Source organism: Rhamphochromis sp. 'chilingali' (genome assembly GCF_963969265.1).
Source record: "Rhamphochromis sp. 'chilingali' genome assembly, chromosome: 20".
NCBI lineage: Eukaryota > Metazoa > Chordata > Actinopteri > Cichliformes > Cichlidae > Rhamphochromis > Rhamphochromis sp. 'chilingali'.
In genome coordinates, this window is record NC_137947.1 from 25,922,583 (window position 1) to 25,945,433 (window position 22,851).

At 38.5% G+C, this 22,851-nt stretch overlaps 1 protein-coding gene across 2 annotated transcripts in view; it reads right to left on the reverse strand.

The window, feature by feature from the left end:
* Nucleotides 1-22,532, reverse strand: part of ugp2b (UDP-glucose pyrophosphorylase 2b) — a 36,449-nt gene extending 13,917 nt beyond the window's left edge. Inside the window, exons 1-4 of one of the 2 annotated variants that reach the window (XM_080869439.1) lie at nt 22,235-22,532; nt 18,153-18,280; nt 16,161-16,268; nt 1,539-1,724 (exon numbers count right to left, since the gene is read on the reverse strand). In XM_080869439.1, coding sequence (XP_080725565.1) covers nt 1,539-1,724; nt 16,161-16,268; nt 18,153-18,251 — 393 coding nt within the window. In that variant the 5' untranslated portion in view covers nt 18,252-18,280; nt 22,235-22,532. Of the gene's footprint in view, nt 1-1,538; nt 1,725-16,160; nt 16,269-18,152; nt 18,281-21,330; nt 21,701-22,234 lie in introns of those variants that run through there. The other variant, XM_080869438.1, reaches the window with a different exon arrangement.
* Nucleotides 22,533-22,851: the final 319 nt, after the last annotated feature.

Here is a 22,851-nt window from a genome sequence, read left to right on the forward strand (position 1 = left end):
GTGTGTGCGTGTGTGGGGGGGGGTATCCATTTTTCCCCCTTCTCAATAGGTCGATTCAGTCAGCATGTAATCTGACCAGACTGAGCAGAAAATGGAGAGCAGTGCCTCTGACACAGAGAGCAGTGTGCTGGGAGAAGAGGAGTGTCCCTGGAGGCTGTTATGAAACACTGAAACACTCCGGTAACGTACAGCTCCCAATTAAACTCAGTTATACAACACAATGAAAGACTTTAATATTACTCACAGTAGATTCCCTTACAATGGTCACAACTAACGCAAACCTTGTTTAGAAAATAACTTTTCTTCCTACATCCCCCTGAAAGGCCGTTTGAACATGTGGTTTACTGTTTATTAAAATTACTGAACGATTAAGTGCTGCAGAAATAATGCAGGATCGGATCCAAATAATCACACCAACTCCTCTCCTCCAGCACACAGACATCTCTGTTTCCCGGCCAGTCGCCAGCACTGGCCGGCACCCTGAGATTTCACACTGAACCCCTTTCAGAAGCCCCTCAGCTCTGGTTCACAGAAGCACATGGCTGCATGAAGTCAGGCTTGTCTCTGGAGGATGATACGCATGCCGTGTAAGACTGGAAAAAGGCAGAGGTAAATCCAAACCCACCCCCATGAATCATTGGATTTTTTTGCCGTGCTCTATAGTAAAGTAAGAAACATCAAGACAACACAAACCCTCAATACACAGAGCAAATGTTTATATTACATCAGGCTACACATCACTTCCTACTCTGTCTACTCTGATGTCTGAGCCACATCATGAGTGCTGGTGTGGCTGCAGACAAGAAGGCAACACCCAGCTGTTCTCAAATCAGTGCCACACTAACAATTTCATATGAAAGAAGGAGCTCTCAGTAATTATCCACACTGATGGACTGAATCTGCAACTTTAGTAAGAAAGTTTTAAAATAACCAGTGTTGTCAAAAGTGTTCCTTCTGCCTCAACTGAACCACCATTTAATACCAAATTACATTTCTATGAATAGGTTCTTGTGCCTGAAAGTCACAACTGAGGTTTGACTTCAGGCTTTCCAGGAATACACATTGTTGCAACACTATTGTTACCGGTGTCAGGGCTGCCGTACAGCAAAATATTGCATTACTACAATGAGGGGCGGTCCTGGTAGATTTTCACTTCACAAAATAATAATTAAAATTGAACAAAATTGAACAAAAATCATCACTTTTAAATTTTACTAGCTGTTAGTGGGAATTATTATCATCTTCTTCATCTTATTTAAATGTTGATCTTTCAGTAATCTCAGCATTTTACGTGCTTCTGCACAGCAAACAAACAAATCAAATATTACACATCCACAAGGAAAATGTTAGTTAGTTCTTATTGTAAGACAACCTTAGTCTGCTATCACTTTACTGTTAAATGGTATTACATTGGCAATTAGCCTACATGCAATCCGTTTGTGAGGTAGTGTGGCTTCGTTGCTTGCTTATAAAAACACGTCTCACAAAATTTCTTTCATTCAAGGCTTTTAGAGTGGAGCTTTTAAGAGCTTTTGTACCTCTATCTGCTGCACAGTGAGGTCCAGGAAGGTGTTCTCGTTACGGACGCTGATCAGGCTCTTGGGGCCCTTACATCCCATGCTGGTACCCAGGCCTCCATTCAGCTTCACCACCACCAGTTTGTTCAAGCTGTTGGCCACATTGTCCGGCAGGCCTCGAGCGGCAATCTTATCATACGGCTGAATCTGGAGGAGAGAAAGGAGATGGCTGCGGGTCAGGAAAAAAAAGCAAACAAACAAAAATAAAGCAAATAAATTCTTTTAATTCTGATTCTGAAAGTGCTTACAACTGCACAGCCTCTGCATCCCACTTCTCACAGATCACCTGTGACTGACCTACCTTTCTCGTTCTTTTACATTTTTCGGCTTTTGCAAGCAAACTGATAGTCTTAAGTTCTTTACAGAAGCAAAACAGGGACATTAACAGCTTTGAGCGTGGGCGGACTAATTACTAGCTGAGCAATGAAACGGGCTGACGCGATACAGAAATGTGAAAATGTCAGAAATTGTTAACTTGATCTGCAGCAAACAGACATTCTGCAACTGCTTCTCGAGCGAATGGTGCAGAAAATAGTCATTAACAAGGCTTGATACACGACACAGCAAGTTTATACATACAGTACACAGCAGTTCTGTTGATTTATTGGAGTATGGTGTGTAAATGTACATTAGAGGATCAGCAATGCAGCTCTCACATCAGCATATCTACCTAACTGCTGTCTCCCACAGATGATGATGATATAAATATATTGTGTCAGCTAGGAACACGTAAACCTGCAGTTCACCCCTTTTCCCACCATTATTTCTTCTCAACTTTAATCAAGAAGCTAAATAAGCTAAATTTTAACCATATGTCATGGTATTTTGATCCCGTCTGTGTTTAAGTCATGTTCTGTGCAGTTTTATCATGCGATTAATGCGTCAGCACTGATAAGGCCGGATGTCATCCTGCCTCCTCTTCCTGTTAAAATAACAGAGTAGCTGATCAGTGATAGTGGACAAACAGCAGACCTCATGCTGGAAACAGTCTCTCTGGTGTTTATCCCCTTTGCTCGCCACACACAGAGGATGAGGTTACAAAACACAACACACAAAAATGATGCAGCTGCTACCCGCTCTCCGTCCTTCACAGAGACGGGCATCGTAAAGGACAAATGGATGGCTGGAGGCGGTAAAATGTGTTTACTGACTTGCATTAAAGGAATGGAGATGATTATTGTGCATAACAGCGCAGACAGATGAAATCCCTGCAAGTATTGGGTATCAAAAAAGTCCAGGAGGGAAGGAAGAGAGGCTGTTGACGTGAGGTTATTTACAACGAGAGAAATGTTTTCAGCCGATTTCCCCATCCTATCCCTGTCCCCCCGGAGGGAAATGTCTCCCACACGCTGATGTTCATTTCCCTTTCTGGAGAAAACAGATGGGGGTTACTTTTACTTTTGACTCCTGCGTGTGTGTTGATCCCAGCTACAGCCAGTCAAGTTAAAACCCCATTTGTTGACCAGGGAACATCTCACTGACCACCGACTGAGAAATGTGCTGAATTTGCTCTTCACCATTTCCTCTAACTGAAAAGCTGCTGTCAGAGGCAGCGGTGAACACCTAAAGGAAATCTGTAGAGTAATATATCGACCGCAACGAGCCCACTGTTCGATTACAACTATGAGGGTGTCAGCAGGATTTGTCATGTTACACAGTTAAATTATGGTTTTCACGACATGTTAGCACGATTCGAAGGAGAAAGACATTTTCTCACTAAACTGAGATTACTAAGCACAGTGGAAGCGCAACTCTACTGTCACTAGGAGACAATATTAGGAGACAACAACTGGAAATATTTGTGGGGACAATCACTCGTCTTCCTTTTAGAAACGTGTCTATGTTGTTTCCTTTTTAAAACGTTATCTGTGTCAGATCAGGTCACATTACTTGCACAAGAGCACAAAGTTGTTTGGTTGTTGATGAGGTAAACGGCCCAACCTGACCATCAATTTCTGCAAAGATGCTTTGAGTGTTTCATTGCCTTCACAAAAGTCCTCCTTCAGACCCATTATTAGCTCTCCAGTCAGCCGGTTTTGGTGAATCCAAAAAATATTTGTTCATTTCCACCAATTTTCCTGAATTAAAAGGCATCTTTACTATGTGAGTTGGTCCTTGAGAGTTAGCATCATCTCTGATTATAACACTGTTGAGCCCTTACACTGTTAAGAAACACTTGATGACCGTCTACTGCCTACTTCTCTTTTTTCTTTATTGGATAAATATGGATAAATGCATTTATATACTTTGTTTTTTCACCCTACAGCACCTGAACAAGACTTACAACACAGACGTACCTCTGGTCCTCATGAACTCTTTCAACACAGATGAAGACACAAAGAAAATCCTGCAGAAGTACACACACCACCGGGTCAAGATACACACCTTTAACCAAAGCAGGTGAGGGAGCACGATCGTAAAACAATGTCCTATTGAGTAACAGTGAGCCCAGCAAACACTCCCTGACACAGTTAGATATGCTGTATATGAACCAGTGCCAAAGGGAATAAGAGTCCATTTTTCTGTCAAATATTAAAGGAATATTGAATTGTGTAAGACAAATACACAGAAATCTCAATTTGTTTTAAGAAGTTAGCAGTATTAAATCTCCTGAATGAACTCATTTTCCCCTAAAACGAACTCCTGAGTGACGCTCCGGCTTCTGAGCTCAGACTGTCAAGAACAGACAGGAGGTGTCATGCAATGTATGGAAAAGGCTTTTAATATTTAACGCCCTGGTGTCTCCAGTTTGTCAGGGAGTGGAACTTGCTTTTTACCATTTCGCTTGAATTATTTAAAGCTTGTATGTTTTGTGTACCTCAAGGAGTTACACTACAAAGCACTTTGGGACGGAAGCTGGAGGATTTAATGTCAGCAGAGGAAAAAGTGGTTGAATGGTTTAAATGTCAATCAACAGGAGAACAAAGGAAAGTCTGTGACCTAGGGCGTGACAGTAATTCATAAAAAGAGATTTAAATTCAGCTTCAGAGTCGCGTTATCTGGTGTTACACTTAATGAAGGGAAAAAACTGTTTGCTTTATATACCCAACAAACCCAGAACTTCTTATAGTCACTTAAATAAAGCTTTAGACTCCAGCATGGAGTCAGCTGATGGCCCAGCTGATACTGTTCTACACATGCAACTGATAAACCTCATCTAGGGTACGAGGTTTCACTGAAGGTGCGTTAGCCCGCATATAGTAACTGCTTCCTATAAGAACTGGTTTGCAGCTGACCTCTATCCCAGTTCCTCTTCTTATACAGCACAGGTGTCGAACTCCAGGCCTCGAGGGCCGGTGTCCTGCAGGTTTTAGATGTGTCCTTGATCCAACACAGCTGATTTAAATGGCTAAATGACCTCCTCAACATGTCTTGAAGTTCTCCAGAAGCCTGGTAATGAACTAGTGATTTGATTCAGGTGTGTTGACCCAGAGTGATATCTAAAACGCACAGGACACCGGCCCTCGAGGCCTGGAGTTCAACACCCCTGTTATACAGTATTTAACTGAATCCATGTCATGTTCACTGGCGCTGATGCCAGCTCTGTTCTGTGCTGGGGTCTTGCTGCTTATTACTTTGCCTCCACCTTTCCATGAATGCATTTGGAAGAACAGACGCATATGCTGCCAAGTGTAAATGGCTAAAAAAAGAAAGTAAGTTTCGTTTTGACTATTACGTTCTAGACTGTACTGAAGGTTCTGTTCCTGCACAGAGCTGGAAAATCAGGTTTGCTCTAGCCTGTTCTGCCACTTGTGTTAAAGCTTTGTAAAATGCATTCTCAGAAATGTGCTGTGCATACTAACGTCCCTACATTCACCATGCACTAGTTGCTCACTAGCTTGGATACTAGTAACAAATTAGCTTTCTTTTTTATTTTTTTACATTTTTACATTTTAAATCACATTTTAGATCAATGGTTAGCACTGTTGCCCTGCAACAAGAAGGTGCAGGGTACAGAACAGGGTAGGGCCCTTTAGTGTGGAGTTTCTGTTCTCCCAGAGTGTACGGCTTTTGTCTGGGAGTTGCGTTGCCAGGTTAATGGTGCCTGTGTCAGCCAGAAAAAGAGATTCTTTACCTCAAGAGTTTCACTTTCAGGCTAAATAAGGTTGTCTCATGTTTAATAAAACTCAAATTGGTAAGAGTGATAAACAGTTTGAATTCTGTCTTCTTGCAGTTGCATTGCACTATCTGTATAAGTTCAAGCACCTAGCCATGCAGGCCGTCTTCAGAAATATCGGTTGTTCTAAAGAATTCATCGAATCAGAGCGTGGTGCTATAACAGGATGCATTTGTTGCTACAAGTCAGTTGTGAAATTTCTTCCCTCGTAGATATTTCACAATCAACTGTTAGTGCTGTAAGTGGCATTATTGCAAAGTGGGCACGTTTAGGAACAGCAGCAACTCAGCGGCAGACCACGTAAAGTTATGGCACACATGTGAAAGTCAAAGCTGAATGAATAACTGAGTTCCAGATCTCCTCTGACATTAACATCAGCACAGAAACCACGTTTCACGAGATTCATGGCATGCGTAGCTATTTTATCCATATAGGGCATCTAATCCACTTACTTTGAAGTGAAACTGAATTCTTAAAAAAGAAATCTGTCCACTTCCCCAAAGCAGTAGGGATTTTAACTGTGTGTGTTGGTCCATGGTTTTCTTTACTTTTACTAAAGCTCCTATTAAGCCTTAAAATAATAACTGGGTGTCCCTTTGAACAAAGCTCTAGGTTTTTCTTTCCATGATCATTCCTTCTTCAGTGTCTTCAGGAAGACAAAATCAGCTGTCATGTAAACATTGGATTTGTTAGATGTAGTTTTCCTAGACAGCGTGAGTACCTCTTGAATGTCTGGTTTAATCGTGCCTGAGCACCAGAAACCAGAGGAGTCGTCTTCCTTTTAGAAAAGGTTCAAAGAAAACAATACAAACATCCCCGGACATGAAATTACTTTCAGCTGTTACTGAGTCAGAGTTGTGCATTTTCCCATCAAGTAGTTTAAACATTTGTATTTTTCCATTCGCCCATCATTCAAATTTTCTCTTTTTTTATACAAATTAAAACTCACCACTGCCATTTATGCATAAAGATATTCAAGATGTTCCAAGCCACAAACATCTTCTACAGAAAACAAACCTCAGGATCACAACAATGCACGAAATAATCCGCAACCTCATCTCATCTTTTACAAACCGCACGCACACAAAACAATATGACCTTTTACAACTCCAGTGCTGTGTGCCATCAAATCTCCCCACAGCACTGAGTCTGGCTTTTTTATCCAGCATTTTTATTACCGTCAGCAAATAATCTTGAAGATGAGATTTAAACGCTCAGCCCAAGGGGGGTACGCGGTGCAAAGTTCTCTAGTTTGTCCTTGTAGAAATCATCTCTCTGTCTCCGTCTTTCTTTATGGAATCCTTATCTTTCTGTGAAGCCACATCCTTTTGCTCCTTATTCCTATTTTCCTGCCCTACTCTCCATCTTTAATCTTCTCTCTCTGTGTCTGCAGCTTCTGAGATCGTTAAGGACAAAAAAAAAAAAAAAGGAAAAAGCAGCTAAGAACTAAAGTAACATCATCATTTACTTATCATGTATAAAAACATATCACACAGAGACAAACCAAACTGGCTTATCCTGAGCTACTTCTATAGGGGAAAAAAGTATTTCTTAAGAAGTAGCCAAACTTGCAGAGTGGCGTAACTGCTGACAGTGAGAAACAGAGTTTGTAGTAAGAAAGATCAGGTTGTGTTCTTTGAGCTACTGTACCGAAAAACACTTTCCAGAGTTCTGTTTATTCCATTTATTTTGTGACACCTGATGAACATGAAAGCACGGATGAAACTACTGGAATTTTAAAAATGTTATAGAAAAATCACAGTTTAAACAGAGCTCATGAGTAGTAACCAATGTTTTAATAAATCCTTTGCAAGGTTTTGTTAATCCATTTATATATGGTTCATAAGCTAATAATAAATGGATAATAAAATTCCTGCACAAGATAAGTGCTCCAACTGTCCAACCAGTCAAAGATACTTTTAATTTTTTGGCTACCAAAAAGTGGTGATAATCAGAGTGATCTGCAATAGTTTGCATTAAAAATGCCACGCCTCCACACATCTTCTCCTACTTATCCAATTCAGGGACATATTGGAGGCTGGAGCATAGGGCAAGCTGCTGCTCTGATGCTGGGCTAACACAAAGAGACAGACAGCCATTCAGGCACAGCTTTACATCTACAGCCAATTCATCAGACATCTTTGTCTTTGGACTGCAGAAGCAAGCTGGAGAGAACGTGCAAACTCCACAAATAGTTTCATACTCAAGAAATCAGCATCAACACGGCACTAATCACTGCACCACCACGCTGCCCACCCATTAAAAATACAATAAAATAATATCAGATTCAAATGTGACTGAATCTGTTTGACTATACTTTTACTTTGGCGTGCAACAGTTGTTCACACAGGAAGTGAGCAACTTCTGAGATGCAGTTTGGGTAAATTATTTCATAACTTATGGCACAGATATGTGTGGGTGTACAACTATGCACTCTTTAAAATGAGTGCAGTGCTCCGTAACCTCAAAATGAGAGGAAACAACAGGAAGAGATTACTGTGGGTCGTTAATCCAACTATAAAGACAAAAAACAATATACCAATAATAACCAATAATACTAATCCTCTAAAACCCACCCTCAAATTAACAGAGGAATGATAGGACGGTTGACTTTTGAGAAGATTTCCTAACCTTCCTTCCTAGTTTAATAACAGTTTATGACTGATCTGTAAAACAGCAGTTAATGATTCACAAAACACTAATAAAAATAAAAAAAATAAAAAAAATCATAAGTTACTACTTACAGCGCACTCAAAAAGAGTGGTACAGAAAGTAGAAGGAAGCTATAAATACTAAGTTTTCCAGGGTTTTTTTGTCAAACGCTAATTCGTTTTATTCACACTGAAAATGTCTCATTATTTAAAATGATCATAGTTTGTGTCCACAAGTACAGATTTCAAAGAAATTACAAGGAGAAAGCAGGTGACAGGTGTGAACCTATGACGCACAAGAAAGTCTATAAAGGAAACACTTGGGAAGCTTCAGTAACTAATTCCTTTGTTATACCTGAGTGACTCGCTCTGAAATTCATCAAACTAATTTGGTGGAACAGGACAAGTGACTTTGCACGATTATGTGTGTCAGTCACACACAAGAAATGAGAAATAACTGTAGAAATGAACAGCAACACATTGACAAACTTTACCACAAACTTCACAAACAAAGCCCTATGAGAAACTGACACATGGCTTTCATAGCTGTGACGGACTGCAATGTTAGGAATGCACACATGTACGCTTCATGAGTCTCTTTAGGTATTTAAGCTGTGAGGCAGCTAATTTAAGCAAGCTGGTGTCGATGTGGTATAAATGAAAACAATCTGCACAAAATATTTTAGCTGTCCAAATCTGGCGAGTACGAGGAGTACAAAGATGTGGTAGGAGAGCAGGGTGTGACGCAGAGTGCGGATGTTGTGGTTTTCTGGTAAAGGGTGTAATCATTAGCTATGGTTACGTTCAAGACATATGGCTCTCCATTTTTACAGTTTAAACTAGACCTTCAATTTCTATACAAACTAGTGTTTATTATTAGTTTTGTAAATGGCTTAAGGTAAAAAAAGAAATAAAACAAGTCAAGACACATAATAGGACAAGCACATACTTACATGCAATTCTTCAGATGCTCATTGCTGCATCATAACCACTATTACTGAGAATATTTATTGCTCTTTGCACCCTTGCCTGCACACAACTATGTTTTTATGCCTTAGTGACATTTTAACAGCTAAAGGTACTTTTCACTGTTCCCTTTATTTCCCCAAGGGATTGTCACAGTGGATCTGCATATTTGAGTTGGGAAATTTCATACCGGATGCCCTTCCCGCCTATATATCCTGGCTTGGTGACAGTGTTATCCCAAAAAGTGATGCCCAATGTTTGCATTTACTGTTAACTTCCAGTATCCTTGTTTAATTTGGTAAATACACAGTAGACGACAGGACTTACAAAAAGGTTATAGAATAAAGAAACGAGCAGTTGTGCAAATACGCTTATGGCTAAATTATAAAGCAATCGAACTTTTTTTGCCTAAACATATTTATAGAGCTGCTATGCTATGTTTTGCAATTTTTCCTGCCCTCTTGGCCAGAACCTGGAAATGACCTATAATCTTTTCTGACAGATTATAGGTCAACAAGTCATTTACCAAAGTTCAAATACCAGTAATCCTTTTTTGGCACAACACCCTGCTAGGCCAAATGTGTCGAATTGAGGTGAACACGTTGCTGCTGACATTGATGCTTTTGTAAATGTGCATCTAATCCAATTAATCAATCATTTAAATTTTCTTTTTTCTTCCCGTGTGTTTCACAAGGTCTGCTGTGTTGCCTTAACATGTTTGTGCAATCTCATCTTACAGCTCAACAATTCATTACTGCAGTGTTTTCATTTCTGAGAGAGAGAGAGAGAGAGAGAGAGAGAGAGAGAGAGAGAGAGAGAGAGAGAGAGAGAGAGAGAGAGAGAGAGAGAGAGAGAGAGAGAGAGAGAGAGAGAGAGAGAGAGAGATTAACTTCCACAGAGTTTCAAAGAGAACGCAGACTGAAAGCCAACTCTCAGACTCATCTGATTCTGCAGATCCATTTGCTCACTGGCTGCACTCAGGTGCTGCTCCTAACTGCTCAACAACAGCTCAACGAAAATGGAGTGTTTAAATTTCAAAGATCCCCCTTTTGAGATTAAACTGAACTTCAATCTTGCACTATTAAGTTATCGCAAAAACATGCAGCACTGGGGAAACTGGAGGGGAGCACTGAAGGCATCCATTGAAGGTCTACAAAGTGGGCTTTTTTTTCGGCGAAAGAGAAACAAACTCTAGACACCCTGACAGTTTCACACTTTGACTATGTAAAGTGACTGATGCACACTAGCGCTATGATGACGTCCTCTGGCTGGTGTGGTTGGTTGGTTTGTTTGGTTTCCTGCTAAGACGACAGTGTAGAGTTAGAGGTGTAAATGTTAACAAAAATGAACAGGTATTTTAAAGTCCCCTGTTAAAACCGTATGTGCTCAATAAAGGGCACTAGGTATAGTTAGATAGAAATTACCCATGTCATTGATCACAGAGTGGTAGAAAAGAGAAGCTGGCCAACTTCATTCATTCATTCATTTATTTGTTCATTTTCAGGCACAACAAATACCTATATTGAACATAAAATGCACAAAACAAAAAACAAAAATTGCCTGAAAAAGGAGTGGGACGAAGAAAACTTATTAAATCCCACCCCTATACTCACTCATCAACAAAAAAAACAAACTTCCCGCAGCTACGCCCATCATTGCATACAGACCCATCAACAGCCCCGGGCACATACAAGCATCTAAACGGCAGCTCGCAAACAACAATTAGAGCCTTCATAACTGAATACAGAATATATAAATTATAAATTGCATTACCACAGGTAACAGGCAGTAATAACTACAAGTAACAAACACACATACATATACATACATATATATCTACACACACATGTACATATATGTACATACATACGCACACTTTATTTTTTTTTGGAATCCATACCAGCAATGGTAAGAGAACAGACATTACAGAGCACACTAAAAACCATCATTGAGTATACTGTGACCAGACCAACTGTTTGTAGAGAAATTTAAATCTATGAATATTTTTGCATTGTTTCAATTGTAAACTCAGACTGTTCCAGATTTTCACACCACATACAGACACACAAAAACCTTTACGGGTTGTTCGAGTTCTGGGTAATTTGAATTCTCCAAAGCCTCTCACATTATAAACCTTTTCTCGAATTTCAAATCTAGTTTGTAAATTTGCCGGTAAAAGTTTAGTAAAAGCTTTATACAAAATTATGGATGTATTGTAATTAACCAGATCCTGGAATTTAAGTAACTTTGCCTGAAGAAAGAATTTGTGAGTATGATCTAGATAACCAGCCTTGTGAATAATACGCAGTGCTTGTTTCTGTACTGTGACTAATGGATTAGTTGTATTTTTATATGTGTTTCCCCACACTTCCACACAATATGTAAGATATGGAAGAACCAGGGTACAGTACAGAGTACGAAGTGCATCTTTATCAAGGTATGGTTTCACTTTGTTCAAAACTGCGAGGCTTCTGGAAATTTTGGTTTTTATGTGTCTGACGTGGGGTTTCCATGAAATTTTGTTATCAATTACGACTCCCAAAAATTTGTTTTCACTCACATTATCAATTGGTACACCTTCAATGATAATTGGTAATTCTACATTATATTTTAAATTACCAAAAAACATTGCTTTAGTTTTATTTATATTTAATGATAATTTATTTATGTCCATCCATTTTTTTATTAATTGTAGCTCCCTGTTTACGGTCATTACAAGATCAGTATAATCATCGCTACTGAAAAATATGTTGGTGTCATCTGCGAACAGTATGAGTTTAAGTACTTGAGAAACATCAAAAATATCATTTATGTATACATTGAAAAGTTTTGGTCCCAACACTGACCCTTGGGGAACACCACATGTAATACCAAGTTTCTCTGAATGGTAATGCCCTATGCTAACATATTGTTCCCGACCCGTTAGGTAACTTTTTAACCAGTTACCAGCTTTCCCTCGAATACCATATCTTTCCAATTTATCCAATAATATTGAGTGATTGATTGTGTCAAAGGCCTTTTTGAGATCAACAAAAATACCAACTGCATATTTATTTTTATCCAGTGTATCAGTAATTTCTTCTACTGCCTCAATTATCACCATTGAAGTGGTTCTTTGCGTTCTGAAACCATACTGACCAACATTTATTATTTGATGTTTTTCAAGGAATTTTTCTAATCTTGAATTAAAAAGTTTTTCTAGAACTTTTGAGAATTGAGGCAGTAGAGAAATAGGCCTATAATTGGTAAAACTGTGTTTGTCATTACTTTTATATAGTGGTATTACTTTCGCAATTTTCATTTTTTTTGGAAAACAACCGGACTGAAATGATAAATTACAGATATATGTTAAGGGACTAGCAATATTCAGAATAACCTGTTTAACTACAGACATATTTATGTCATGATAATCCATTGAAGACTTACTTTTACATTTTAATGTGATATTTATTACTTCTTGCTCATTTGTAGCTGAGAGGAACAGTGAAAAGGGATTTGATTTTATATTACTGATATTTTCATTTTTATGACACGGGATGTCTGCTGCTAGTTCAGGGCCAACATTTATGAAGAATTTATTGAACCCATCGACAATATTACTCATGTTGTGATTTTCACCATTTGCATCAGTAAAATATTCAGGATATGATGTTCCAGAAGATCCTTGTTTAATTAAGTTGTTTAACACATCCCAAGTTCCTTTTATATTGTTTTTATTTTCATATAATCTTCTTCTATAATAAAGTTGTTTGCTCGTTCTTATAATATCAGTCAATTTATTTCTATATGCTTTATATCTTTGTTCCACTTCTTTTGTTTTTACTTTGATGAACTGTTTATACAGATTGTTTTTCTTTTTGCAAGCATTAAGAATTCCTTTTGTGAGCCAAGGACTTTTTTATCTTTTTTTTCTTTGTCATGTGTTCGTTTACAGGACAATGTTTATTGTACCACATAGTAAAAATATCTAGGAAATTATCATAAGCCTTGTCCACATCTGACTCTTCATACACCGAACTCCAATCTTGTTGTGCTAAATCGAAATTGAAGGCATGAATTGCTTCTTCATTTATTGTTCGCTTTGCTATCATGATCTTGGTATCTATTTTTTTTAAATCACAGTCACACAAAGTAAAAACTGGTAAGTGGTCAGTTATATCACAGACAAGCAGGCCACTATTAATTTGTAGTTTTATCCACAGTTGCTTAAGAAGACAGTACAAAGAGGCTGACTACTGCAATCCACGAGGGGGCCTTCAGGATACAAACAAACAGCTCAGAAATGTGGGTGTTATCCCTGTAAAGTCTACAATGGTCCATTACCATTTCTTTAGAATCATTCTAATAAGATAACCCTGTGTCTAAAAATGTTAACAGTCACCAAGATTACATTATAATGGATCTTACTGTAATGGCTTTACTGTAATGGAATAAAGTAAAGCCAGGAGTACTGCACTGGTGTTCGTTTGCAGAAAGAAGGATTACAAACAGACAAGCAAACTATGGAGGTGCACTTATAGATTGTATAAAACATGGACGTAGACACCACACTGGCACACACTGGGATGCTATAGCTCTGCTTTCTCACAACCACTACAATCAAGCAGATGCAGGATTAGATCATGATGCTAAAAAACACCCGATCACAAGTAGGCCCCAACATCCTATATGATGGAAAATAAGAAAATCACAAGAATCAATGTAACCAGTGCCGAGTCAGTCATACTTGGACCTGGAATAGTGAAGTCATCTTGGAAGTATCATTACCAAGCACAGTGGTCCAGATTTAGATGTCAAAGCATGGAATCAAGAGAAGAACAGTCTTTCTACAGCTCATGAACTGCTGGAGGTCCCGAGTGCCGTTACAAAGAAGAAAAATCTGACTTTTCAGTTTCAACAGTAAGGCTTTGCCTTCATTTGCGGATGACACATAGAAGAGAACAAAGACTGTCCTTAAAGTGTAGAAAGACGAGACCCCACTAAGAAAATGTGTGGTACTTGGAGCTAGCTAGAGATAAAGGCCCATTAAGGGTTAGTGAAAGGAAAAATGATTCAGGTTTCCACCATGTTAGTTTTTTGAACACAAAGTCACTACGCTTCTTAAGACAAGAGGGGGAACAACAAATGTGGAACAACAAACCAACCAACCAACCAACCAACCACACACACACACACACACACACACACACACACACACACACACACACACACACACACACACACACACACACACACACACACACAAAAACAAAAAACCAACATTACTGGTTGATCCACGTATTTCACAGTGTTCCCCGGTGCTAGCTGACAATACCTAAGCACTTTCTATGCAGCAGCCTGCAAGCGTACAGAGTTTAGCAAGAAAAGGAAACCTATTCTGTGTAATCGTGTAATCTGAAACCACCCACTTTGAATTTTGGTCACTCAATCATCCAAAAAAAAATGCACTCTGTTTACAGACTTGGATTATTCTATACATTAATTTTGTGTTTTGTTTGTGGTGTTCATTTCATTGTTGAGTAAATATGTTTGTAAAATGATGTGATATTCCATAAATCATTCCTTATACTTCTATATGTTGTCAGTTTAAACAATGGCAGTAAGAAACAGTTTTAAATAGCTCTGAATAACATTATTATCATTTTGACCTTGAGTCCAATCTATCTGACCTTGAATGTGTGCGTGTGGTCAAATGTGACATGACATTTCCAATCCTTATATAGAACTTTCTATATGTTGACGATACACGCCGCATCTGTAAGGATCACAGGTTTTAAGTCACAAGGTTTACTGTCAACTTTATGCAAATTAATCATTATGTGGACCTTGAACACATTAGTGGATGCAAGTCAAATTTGAATGGATTGTTAAGATGCTTCCACTCTACGCCCCTACAAGGTTCTATCAAAATTCACTCAAAACCTTTCGAGCCATCCTGTTTAAAGACAGAGTGACACACATGCAAAAGTTACCAAAAACATGACCTCCTTGGTGGAGGTGAAAATAATAGCTGATGACAACCACACATCTTTTTTCTCTCTCTTTGTTGACTCTAACAAAGGTTTTCATTGGTGCAGGAACTCCTTAGGTCATTGTAAATCCTGAGGCAAGCTGAATTTATAGTTTGTCCAGAGTGTAAAAGTAATTTTCTAAGCGGAGCATTTTTAGGCAAACAAACTAATACAATCGTCTATTCTTGCCATTGTTATAAAGAGCTCCAAAGCAAGCTCATCCAACAGCTCTGAAGCTGCTGAGTAATGTTAGTCACACATCAGACTTGCACAGTGCAGACAGATTCTTGAAGCACTAAAACTAACTTTATTACCGACTGCGTTAGGCGTTGTTAGGAAAACGCCGCTGTGCAGAAATATAAATGCAGGTTCCTCGCTAGGTTTAACGACACCAACGCGCTGGTATTAAAACTTGCAAAACACCAACTGTCTAACTGTTTTTTTCCCCACAATCACAGTGAATGACGAATATCTGGGATTGAAATGAGTGATGCTTTCACAAGTTGAAAAGAAGAACTTATCACTGCAATCTTTTGGTATCACTTAATCTCACAACTGGTGAATGCATCACCAAAATCATATTTCATCATTTCACTTGTACTTTCAGTGGTAAGGGTAAAATCAAATCGAATCCGACAACCCACCGATTAGAAGTTATTTTATTCTGTATTCAATATCAGCTACTTTTTAAATATATGACATATCTACCATTGCTATGGGGTCGAATGCCCCCTTCTGCAAGGAAAATAGATGCTTTAATATTTTAAACAAAGACAAATCCAGAGTCAACACAGACAAACATACAATTAACCGCTAAAAACAAAAAAAGAAGGCTTACAGAGTCTTCTGGAGGTCGCTGTATCTTGATCCACTCCACTGATGGTCCCTTCACCTGCAGAAATCTATGGAAGAGATTCTTGAAGCCCTCAAAGTCTTTCTTGGATACCTGAAAAACAAAGATGTTATCTTAAACTAAGGCTGAGGTTTGCAAAGTCAATATGAAGTGGTCTCTAGAAAGACATGAAAATGTTGAAAATCACTTCTGAAATGGCCTCAGTTATTTCAGAGTATTATCGCCTTGAGGGCAGAAGAGAAGCTGCACGCCTTGGAAAAATGGTTTGACTAAAACCACTATACTTAATTTTACAGGCATTTTACGGTTTATTTAAGTGGGGCTGGTATCTTGAATTTAAAAACTTCCATTCATCAAATTCATACTGGAAAGCTTTAAATTTAAAAGATGAGTTTGAGGATTCGCGATACAATATTGTAGACATCTGTATTGCAATTTCAGTCTCAGTTTCATGGATTGTTACACACATTGAGCAGTGTGCTTCAAAGGCCCCATACCTCTCATATAAAAAGGATCATTATTGTTCTATGCAAATTTATGGGTGTGAACTTCATTTAAAAACTGTTTATTTCTTTCCTGTGGGTGATTTAGCATATTCTTTAAGTTCAACAGTATAGTGCAAAACTGCAGCAAAGGACCTTTTTATATTTCCACATTTGAAGCCTTAATCTGTATTTGTTTTAAACATATAGTTATTATATTTTTAACACAGACAAACAAAATAGCCAAGGTCCCGAAAAATATTTAAACACCCTTTTTTGTCCCGAATACACATTAATTGTTTTACTTGAAGGTTTGATACAATTTGTCTGGTCCACTGTGACTATATGAAATTTGTTTTGAACTTCTCTTCAGAAACCATTTTATACACGACTTTAACAGATGTGCACACAAACAGATGAAACAGCATCTGGACATCAAATACAAGAATGATGTATTCATACATTCTAAACTTCACCAGCCAGTGGGAATAATAATAAAGTATATCTTATTTTAAAAAGTGAAATCTACAGTATAATTACTTCATGTCAGCCACACATAGCTGGTTGGATTTATTGAAATTAAATTGAAATTTTCGTTTGCTTTTACACAAAATATTTGGATTTGTACAGTCCAGACTTTGTCACATGCCATGTAGCTTTGTGCTTTTTCATCTTTTAATTTAAAAAAAAAAAGAAAAAGAAAAGGAAAAGTCCCATTTATGGGTGATGAAAAAAAGTCAAACACCCAATGTGGAGCAAATAACAGTTTAGGTGGCCGTCACTGTCTCGACTTTCACACTGGTATCCAATTACACTGGAGACCTTCAAAGTTCAATGAGTAACCCATTGTGTGTATGCGTGCACATGGCGTTTTACACGTATAAGTTACAGCAAGTACAAAAGCGATTCCTGTTATTTGAAAGTGTGTGGGAATTACTGCTCACACCTGCATGTGACAGACTTCTCACCTCTTTACTCTGAGTGTTTTATTCCCTGATTGCTTGCAGTTAAACAAGGTTTGGTTAATGCCTGAAAGAGTTTACTGCTAAACACTGCACTATTTATTTCCAGTTTTGTCCCAAGCTTTATGCTAGTTTAAAGCCAAAGAAATCTCACAGAGGAAAGACGAGTCTGTAGAGTGTTAATGTTGCCATTTTAATTTGGATTTTAGTCTTACGTTGGTGCTGTGGGCTGAAAAGAGCTCACTCAGGTTCATTTAGGGCTAATGAGAAAATCTGCCTAGTCTCTTAGGGCCTGCACCCCTCTGCTGACGTATCATGTCTGAATAAAACCAGACAAAAATGGGCGAATGTTGCTTAAGAAGTTTGGCTGCTAAAATGTTATGAGATATGTAGGTGGAACCCTTTTTGGCAGTGTGCTCCAGTATGTGTCACTTTTTGTGTTTTCCCAGCATTGTGACCCCACCACCCTCTGAATCACAACCAGATGGTCAGAGAGGGAGGGAGAAAGACAGCAAAGCAGACAGTTTGTGTACCTCTCGCTCAGCCCCTGTGGTGGTGTCCAGCAGCTTCTTCAGCTCATCGTGCATGGAGCTCTCCAGTTGCTGCCGCATCGTTTCCTGGAACTGAGCCATCCCTCCGTTAGCCACACCTTTACTCAGACCTAAACACGAAAGACGGTGAGATACGGAGTGAGACGGGAGACAGTTTTAACGTGTTTGATTCGTATCATATGCTCAATCCTCAGAGTGAAACATTTCTCGATTTTTTGCTGATTTTATTCATTGTTTATTTTTGTGTGTGATAAAATTATGTCTGATTACGCAACATAGAAACATAAATTCCTGTAAGGTTTTTCCTGGCTCAAAAACTTTAACCCACTTTAAAAAAAAAAAAAAAAAAAAAAAGGCTGAATATATTATTTCAGTTCTTACCTCTTTTGTAGCCAGTTAAAAACCCCACCTTAATGTGCAGAAAAGATAAGTCCATCTAAAGCGTAACTGGCCAATCAAATCAAGAGGTTGAATGCCCTTCGCCCCTAATTCTGTTTATAGTGTTTAATGGACAGAATTTCTACATGTAGCCAGACGGCTTCCTTTTTGGTAGTAGCTACAGTATGAAGATGTAAGCATGCAAGCACTGTATAGCACCCACAGACCACCAATGGGTGCTTGAGAAGCCCATATTAAGGATATCGCCTCTCTCTGACATCATACAGATCCAACAGTAAAAGAAAAAAATAGTCTGAAGCGTTAAAGCACTTTTAACTTTTAGCTTTTAACATACTTGCACATAAACTCAGGTTTGTAAAGTTACATCTGAACAAATCACAAGACTTCTGGAATGATGTCCTTTCAGAGGATGATGCCAAAGTGGAAACGTCTGGACATAATGCGCAGCCCCACTTTTGCTAAAATGCTCAACTTGCCTCCATATAAACACCTCATACCAACTGCGAAACACAGGGGGTGATGAATTGGGCTTGTTTCGCACCAAGAACCTCTATAGCACATGGACACCTTGTGTTCCTTGAATCGTCAATGAATACAACCAGACTGAAATGCTGGGTTTTTTTTTTGCTTTGTTTTTTACTTGCAGTCATTTTAGACCAAACGATTTTATCCTCAGTTTAATCAACAGCAGCCCTGATCTCAATGGAAACACCTGAGTGACTGATGTACAAAGAAGTAAACACAGGCTCTTGTACCATTATTGTAGCATGGGCACAGTCTTTGAGTCAACAGCCATCTGCGCCGTATGATAAAAGCAATGACATTTAAGAGGAGGGCTGTCATGCTTCTAGTTAGACTTGACGTAAAAGGGTTGAGGTATACTTAAAGAGTCACTGTAGCACCCGTTATTCCAAGCAGCGACACCCTCGTGATTATGTTAGCTTGTGTCTAGCAATCTGTTCCATAGATAAGTAAACAATACTAAAAAACTAAACCTTGGACTGTGAGAGGTATTTGAGAGTCTCAAGCAGAGTTTTAATGTAACTTCCTTGCATCACAGGAAAAAAAAATGACAGCTAGGTAATTACATCTAAAGTTACAGCAGATCACTGTAATTCAGAAAAGGAAAATATAGCTTTAAGATAGTTATGAAAACAGTTTTTTTAACAGTAACATGCCCAACACAGGTTCTATGCTGTTGGTATTTTAAATCAACTTAATCTATGGCTAATTTATCTCTAAAATGGCAGTTTATGTTGTTTTTGTTAAGAAATGATTATCAAATATCAGTCCATCTGTTAACATCGAGCACAAGGTAAACAATAGCTCTGCATGTGCCAATAAAACCAAACACTGACCAGTTAAAAAGCTTTGATTAAATACAAAGAGACAAGGCAATTATACCTGCTAGCACAGCAATTTTCACCCTAATTGTTGTTATGGTCCATTAGTAAAAGCAGTTAAACATGTTCACTGCTTGTTAAGCAAAATGTGACACACATTGTCAAAAAAGGTAAATATGACAATAGAAACTCACTTTTCCACAAACCAAAAGCAAGAATAAAGATCTGAAGTTATTAAAAAAACCTACATGAACTGTAGCTGAAATATAATGAATGGCAATGACAAAAATAATAATATTCACCGAGAACGCCTTGATAGTACCATTTATTGTTATTACTTAAAAAATGAAAAGCATATGAGTATATAAAGACGTTAGAAATCATTAACCTGCTGTGAGATATAGCTTATTAATTCCTGATATCCTGCCTTTCAGACTTTTTATTGCCAATTTCCCAAGTAGCGCTGCAACTAACCTTAAGTGACCTTACAACACAACAATCAACTGCTCCTGGCACAGAGACAACAGGAAACTGAACTTTGAAGCCAAATGGCAAATACCACGACATACTGTAATAGCAGACAGCAGCAAAGGGAAACAGTTTAACACCATTTAAAGATTTACGAAATCACTTTTCATGGGAAGTATTGCAGCATTAACCAACCAGTTAATTATAGCATTTTAGAAGCAGAAACTTGTGTAAACTATCACAATGAGGTGTTTGAGTCACCACATGTCAGCAGAACAATGATACAAATGATGAAAAAAAAAATCCCAACTGTGTTTATAACTGCTATAAAGCAGTTCAAGGTTGTGTGTTCATGTTAAGGAGGAATTGAATGAAACCAGTGAGTAAACTAGAAAACCGTGAGCAGACTGTCTCCCAAGAAGACCTTGCTTACAGACAGATTACTGGTAATCTACTAAAGATTATGTAAAGAAGACTCGTAAGGCCTCATTTTTCACATGAAGGCATCAGTTAACAATTACTCACAGTTATTAATGCATTCGTTTATTGACTTAAACATACATTTATCACACTATTGCTTATTTTATCACAGTGGGGCTACTCTACTATAGTAGTGAAGATTATTTAATATGATTACTAAAAGGTTTAGGAATAATAGTAGATTTATGAAATTTTAAAAAAAAAAACTTTTCTTATTGGTCAAATGAATGATGGTAAACTCAACTAAACCTGTAACAGTCTGGCAAAGAGTGGATTTTTATTTATTTTTTTAATAATCAGTGATTAAAATTAAAATGTGATAAATCACACTTTCTCATATGTTAAAGTTGATGTAAATAATGTTCTGAAATGAACAGGAAAAAACACATAGATCGTTAAAAAAAATAAACATAATCCTTTAAGCCTCCCTCTCCTAGAGTCACAATTTTAGTAAAATAGAGATCACTTACCTTCGATATAAAGTGCCATGGTTAAGCTGCCAAGTAGTGTTTAAAATAATAGTGGACACGCTTTAAGTTTTGTATCCCAGAAAAAACAAGATGTCATTGAGCAAACATCCGGTGAATGGATTTAAAAATATATATAATAATAATATTAAAAGTTTCCTTGAGGTATCCTTAAATCATCCGACTGGTCATTCTTTCATTGGTGCCCAAGCCTTTTAAATCGATCCAGCGTTGAAGCTTTAAAGGATAAGACGCTGTGCCTGCGAGTAAAACAAGGACACATTCATCCGACCACACTTATCTCTCTGGACACCAGCCAAGTGGTCCTCCCTTCAACGTGAAGTTGGATCCGATATACCCAGCTCTTTTACTGCTCGTACCGCCCGTATTTCTCCCCCTGCCCCAACCCTGCAACCACGTCACAAATCCTTACTGTCTCACAACCTCTGGACACTTCTTTCCCCCAGCGCCTCACCCCCTCCCCCTCGAGTGCTTTCATTTTTATCACCTTATGGCTGCCACAGGGATTTTTAAAGTCAACTAACACACACGCCGTCAATAATTAACCGGCGAGATGTGCAAAGACACACCCGGGCACACAGGTACAGTCACGCTGTCTGTATGACCTGCTGCCTGCGGAAATGAATTAGTGACTGAGTGATGTACAGACAGAGATGAACGCTATGCCCTCCACAAACAAGCCACACGCAAGGAGACAACTATAATCAACAACGGTGCCGTGAACGTAACACTGGAGGAGGAAGAGGAACGACCTTTCTCAGCTGAAAAATGTCAAAAAGAAAACCCGGACATAGCGCCTCAACACCAGCCGCGTGTGGAGTCCTACCGATGGCTAATGTAGAGAGGGAAACACGTCATACACACACATTTGAAGCCATTTTCTTACTGTAGAATACTGGCGGAAGAAAAGTCGATGGGGTCGGCCTGGTCCTGCAGGTCTGGAGGACCACAGAGATCCAGCAGAGGAGACAGCGGGGTACACAAAAATATGTATGTGTTTTATTTACACCTTAATTCAAGCCGCTTCTGCTGCCCTTCGACATCGCTGAATGGGTGTTAAAAAAAAAAGCACAGGACGTACAAAAAAGGTGCAGAAGTTAAAAAGGTGATCGGATAGTTTTTGAAGATATTTTACACTCCAGTGCCATTCTAGGCAACGACGAATCGGAACGCCGAGGGAGGATGGGAGCCAATGACAAATGCTGTTTTTGTGTGCGTGGTTTTAACAGCCAATAGGATTCTGCTACGTGCGATGTTGGTTTCTGGCAATGTCTGATTGAAGATAGCTCAAAATTAGGGCTGTTCGATATAACGATATAAAAACGTCTATCGTTTAATTTTGCGCTATCGTTTATTTCGTGGTGTCGCAAAATAAACTGTTTACGGCAATATTTTTTCATCGTTTTGATGGTCACTGTAGTGGCTATATTAATTTATTAAAGTTCTCTCTTTCTCTTATATTTAATATAACCACAGTACGGACGGACAAGCGCCTGTATTTAT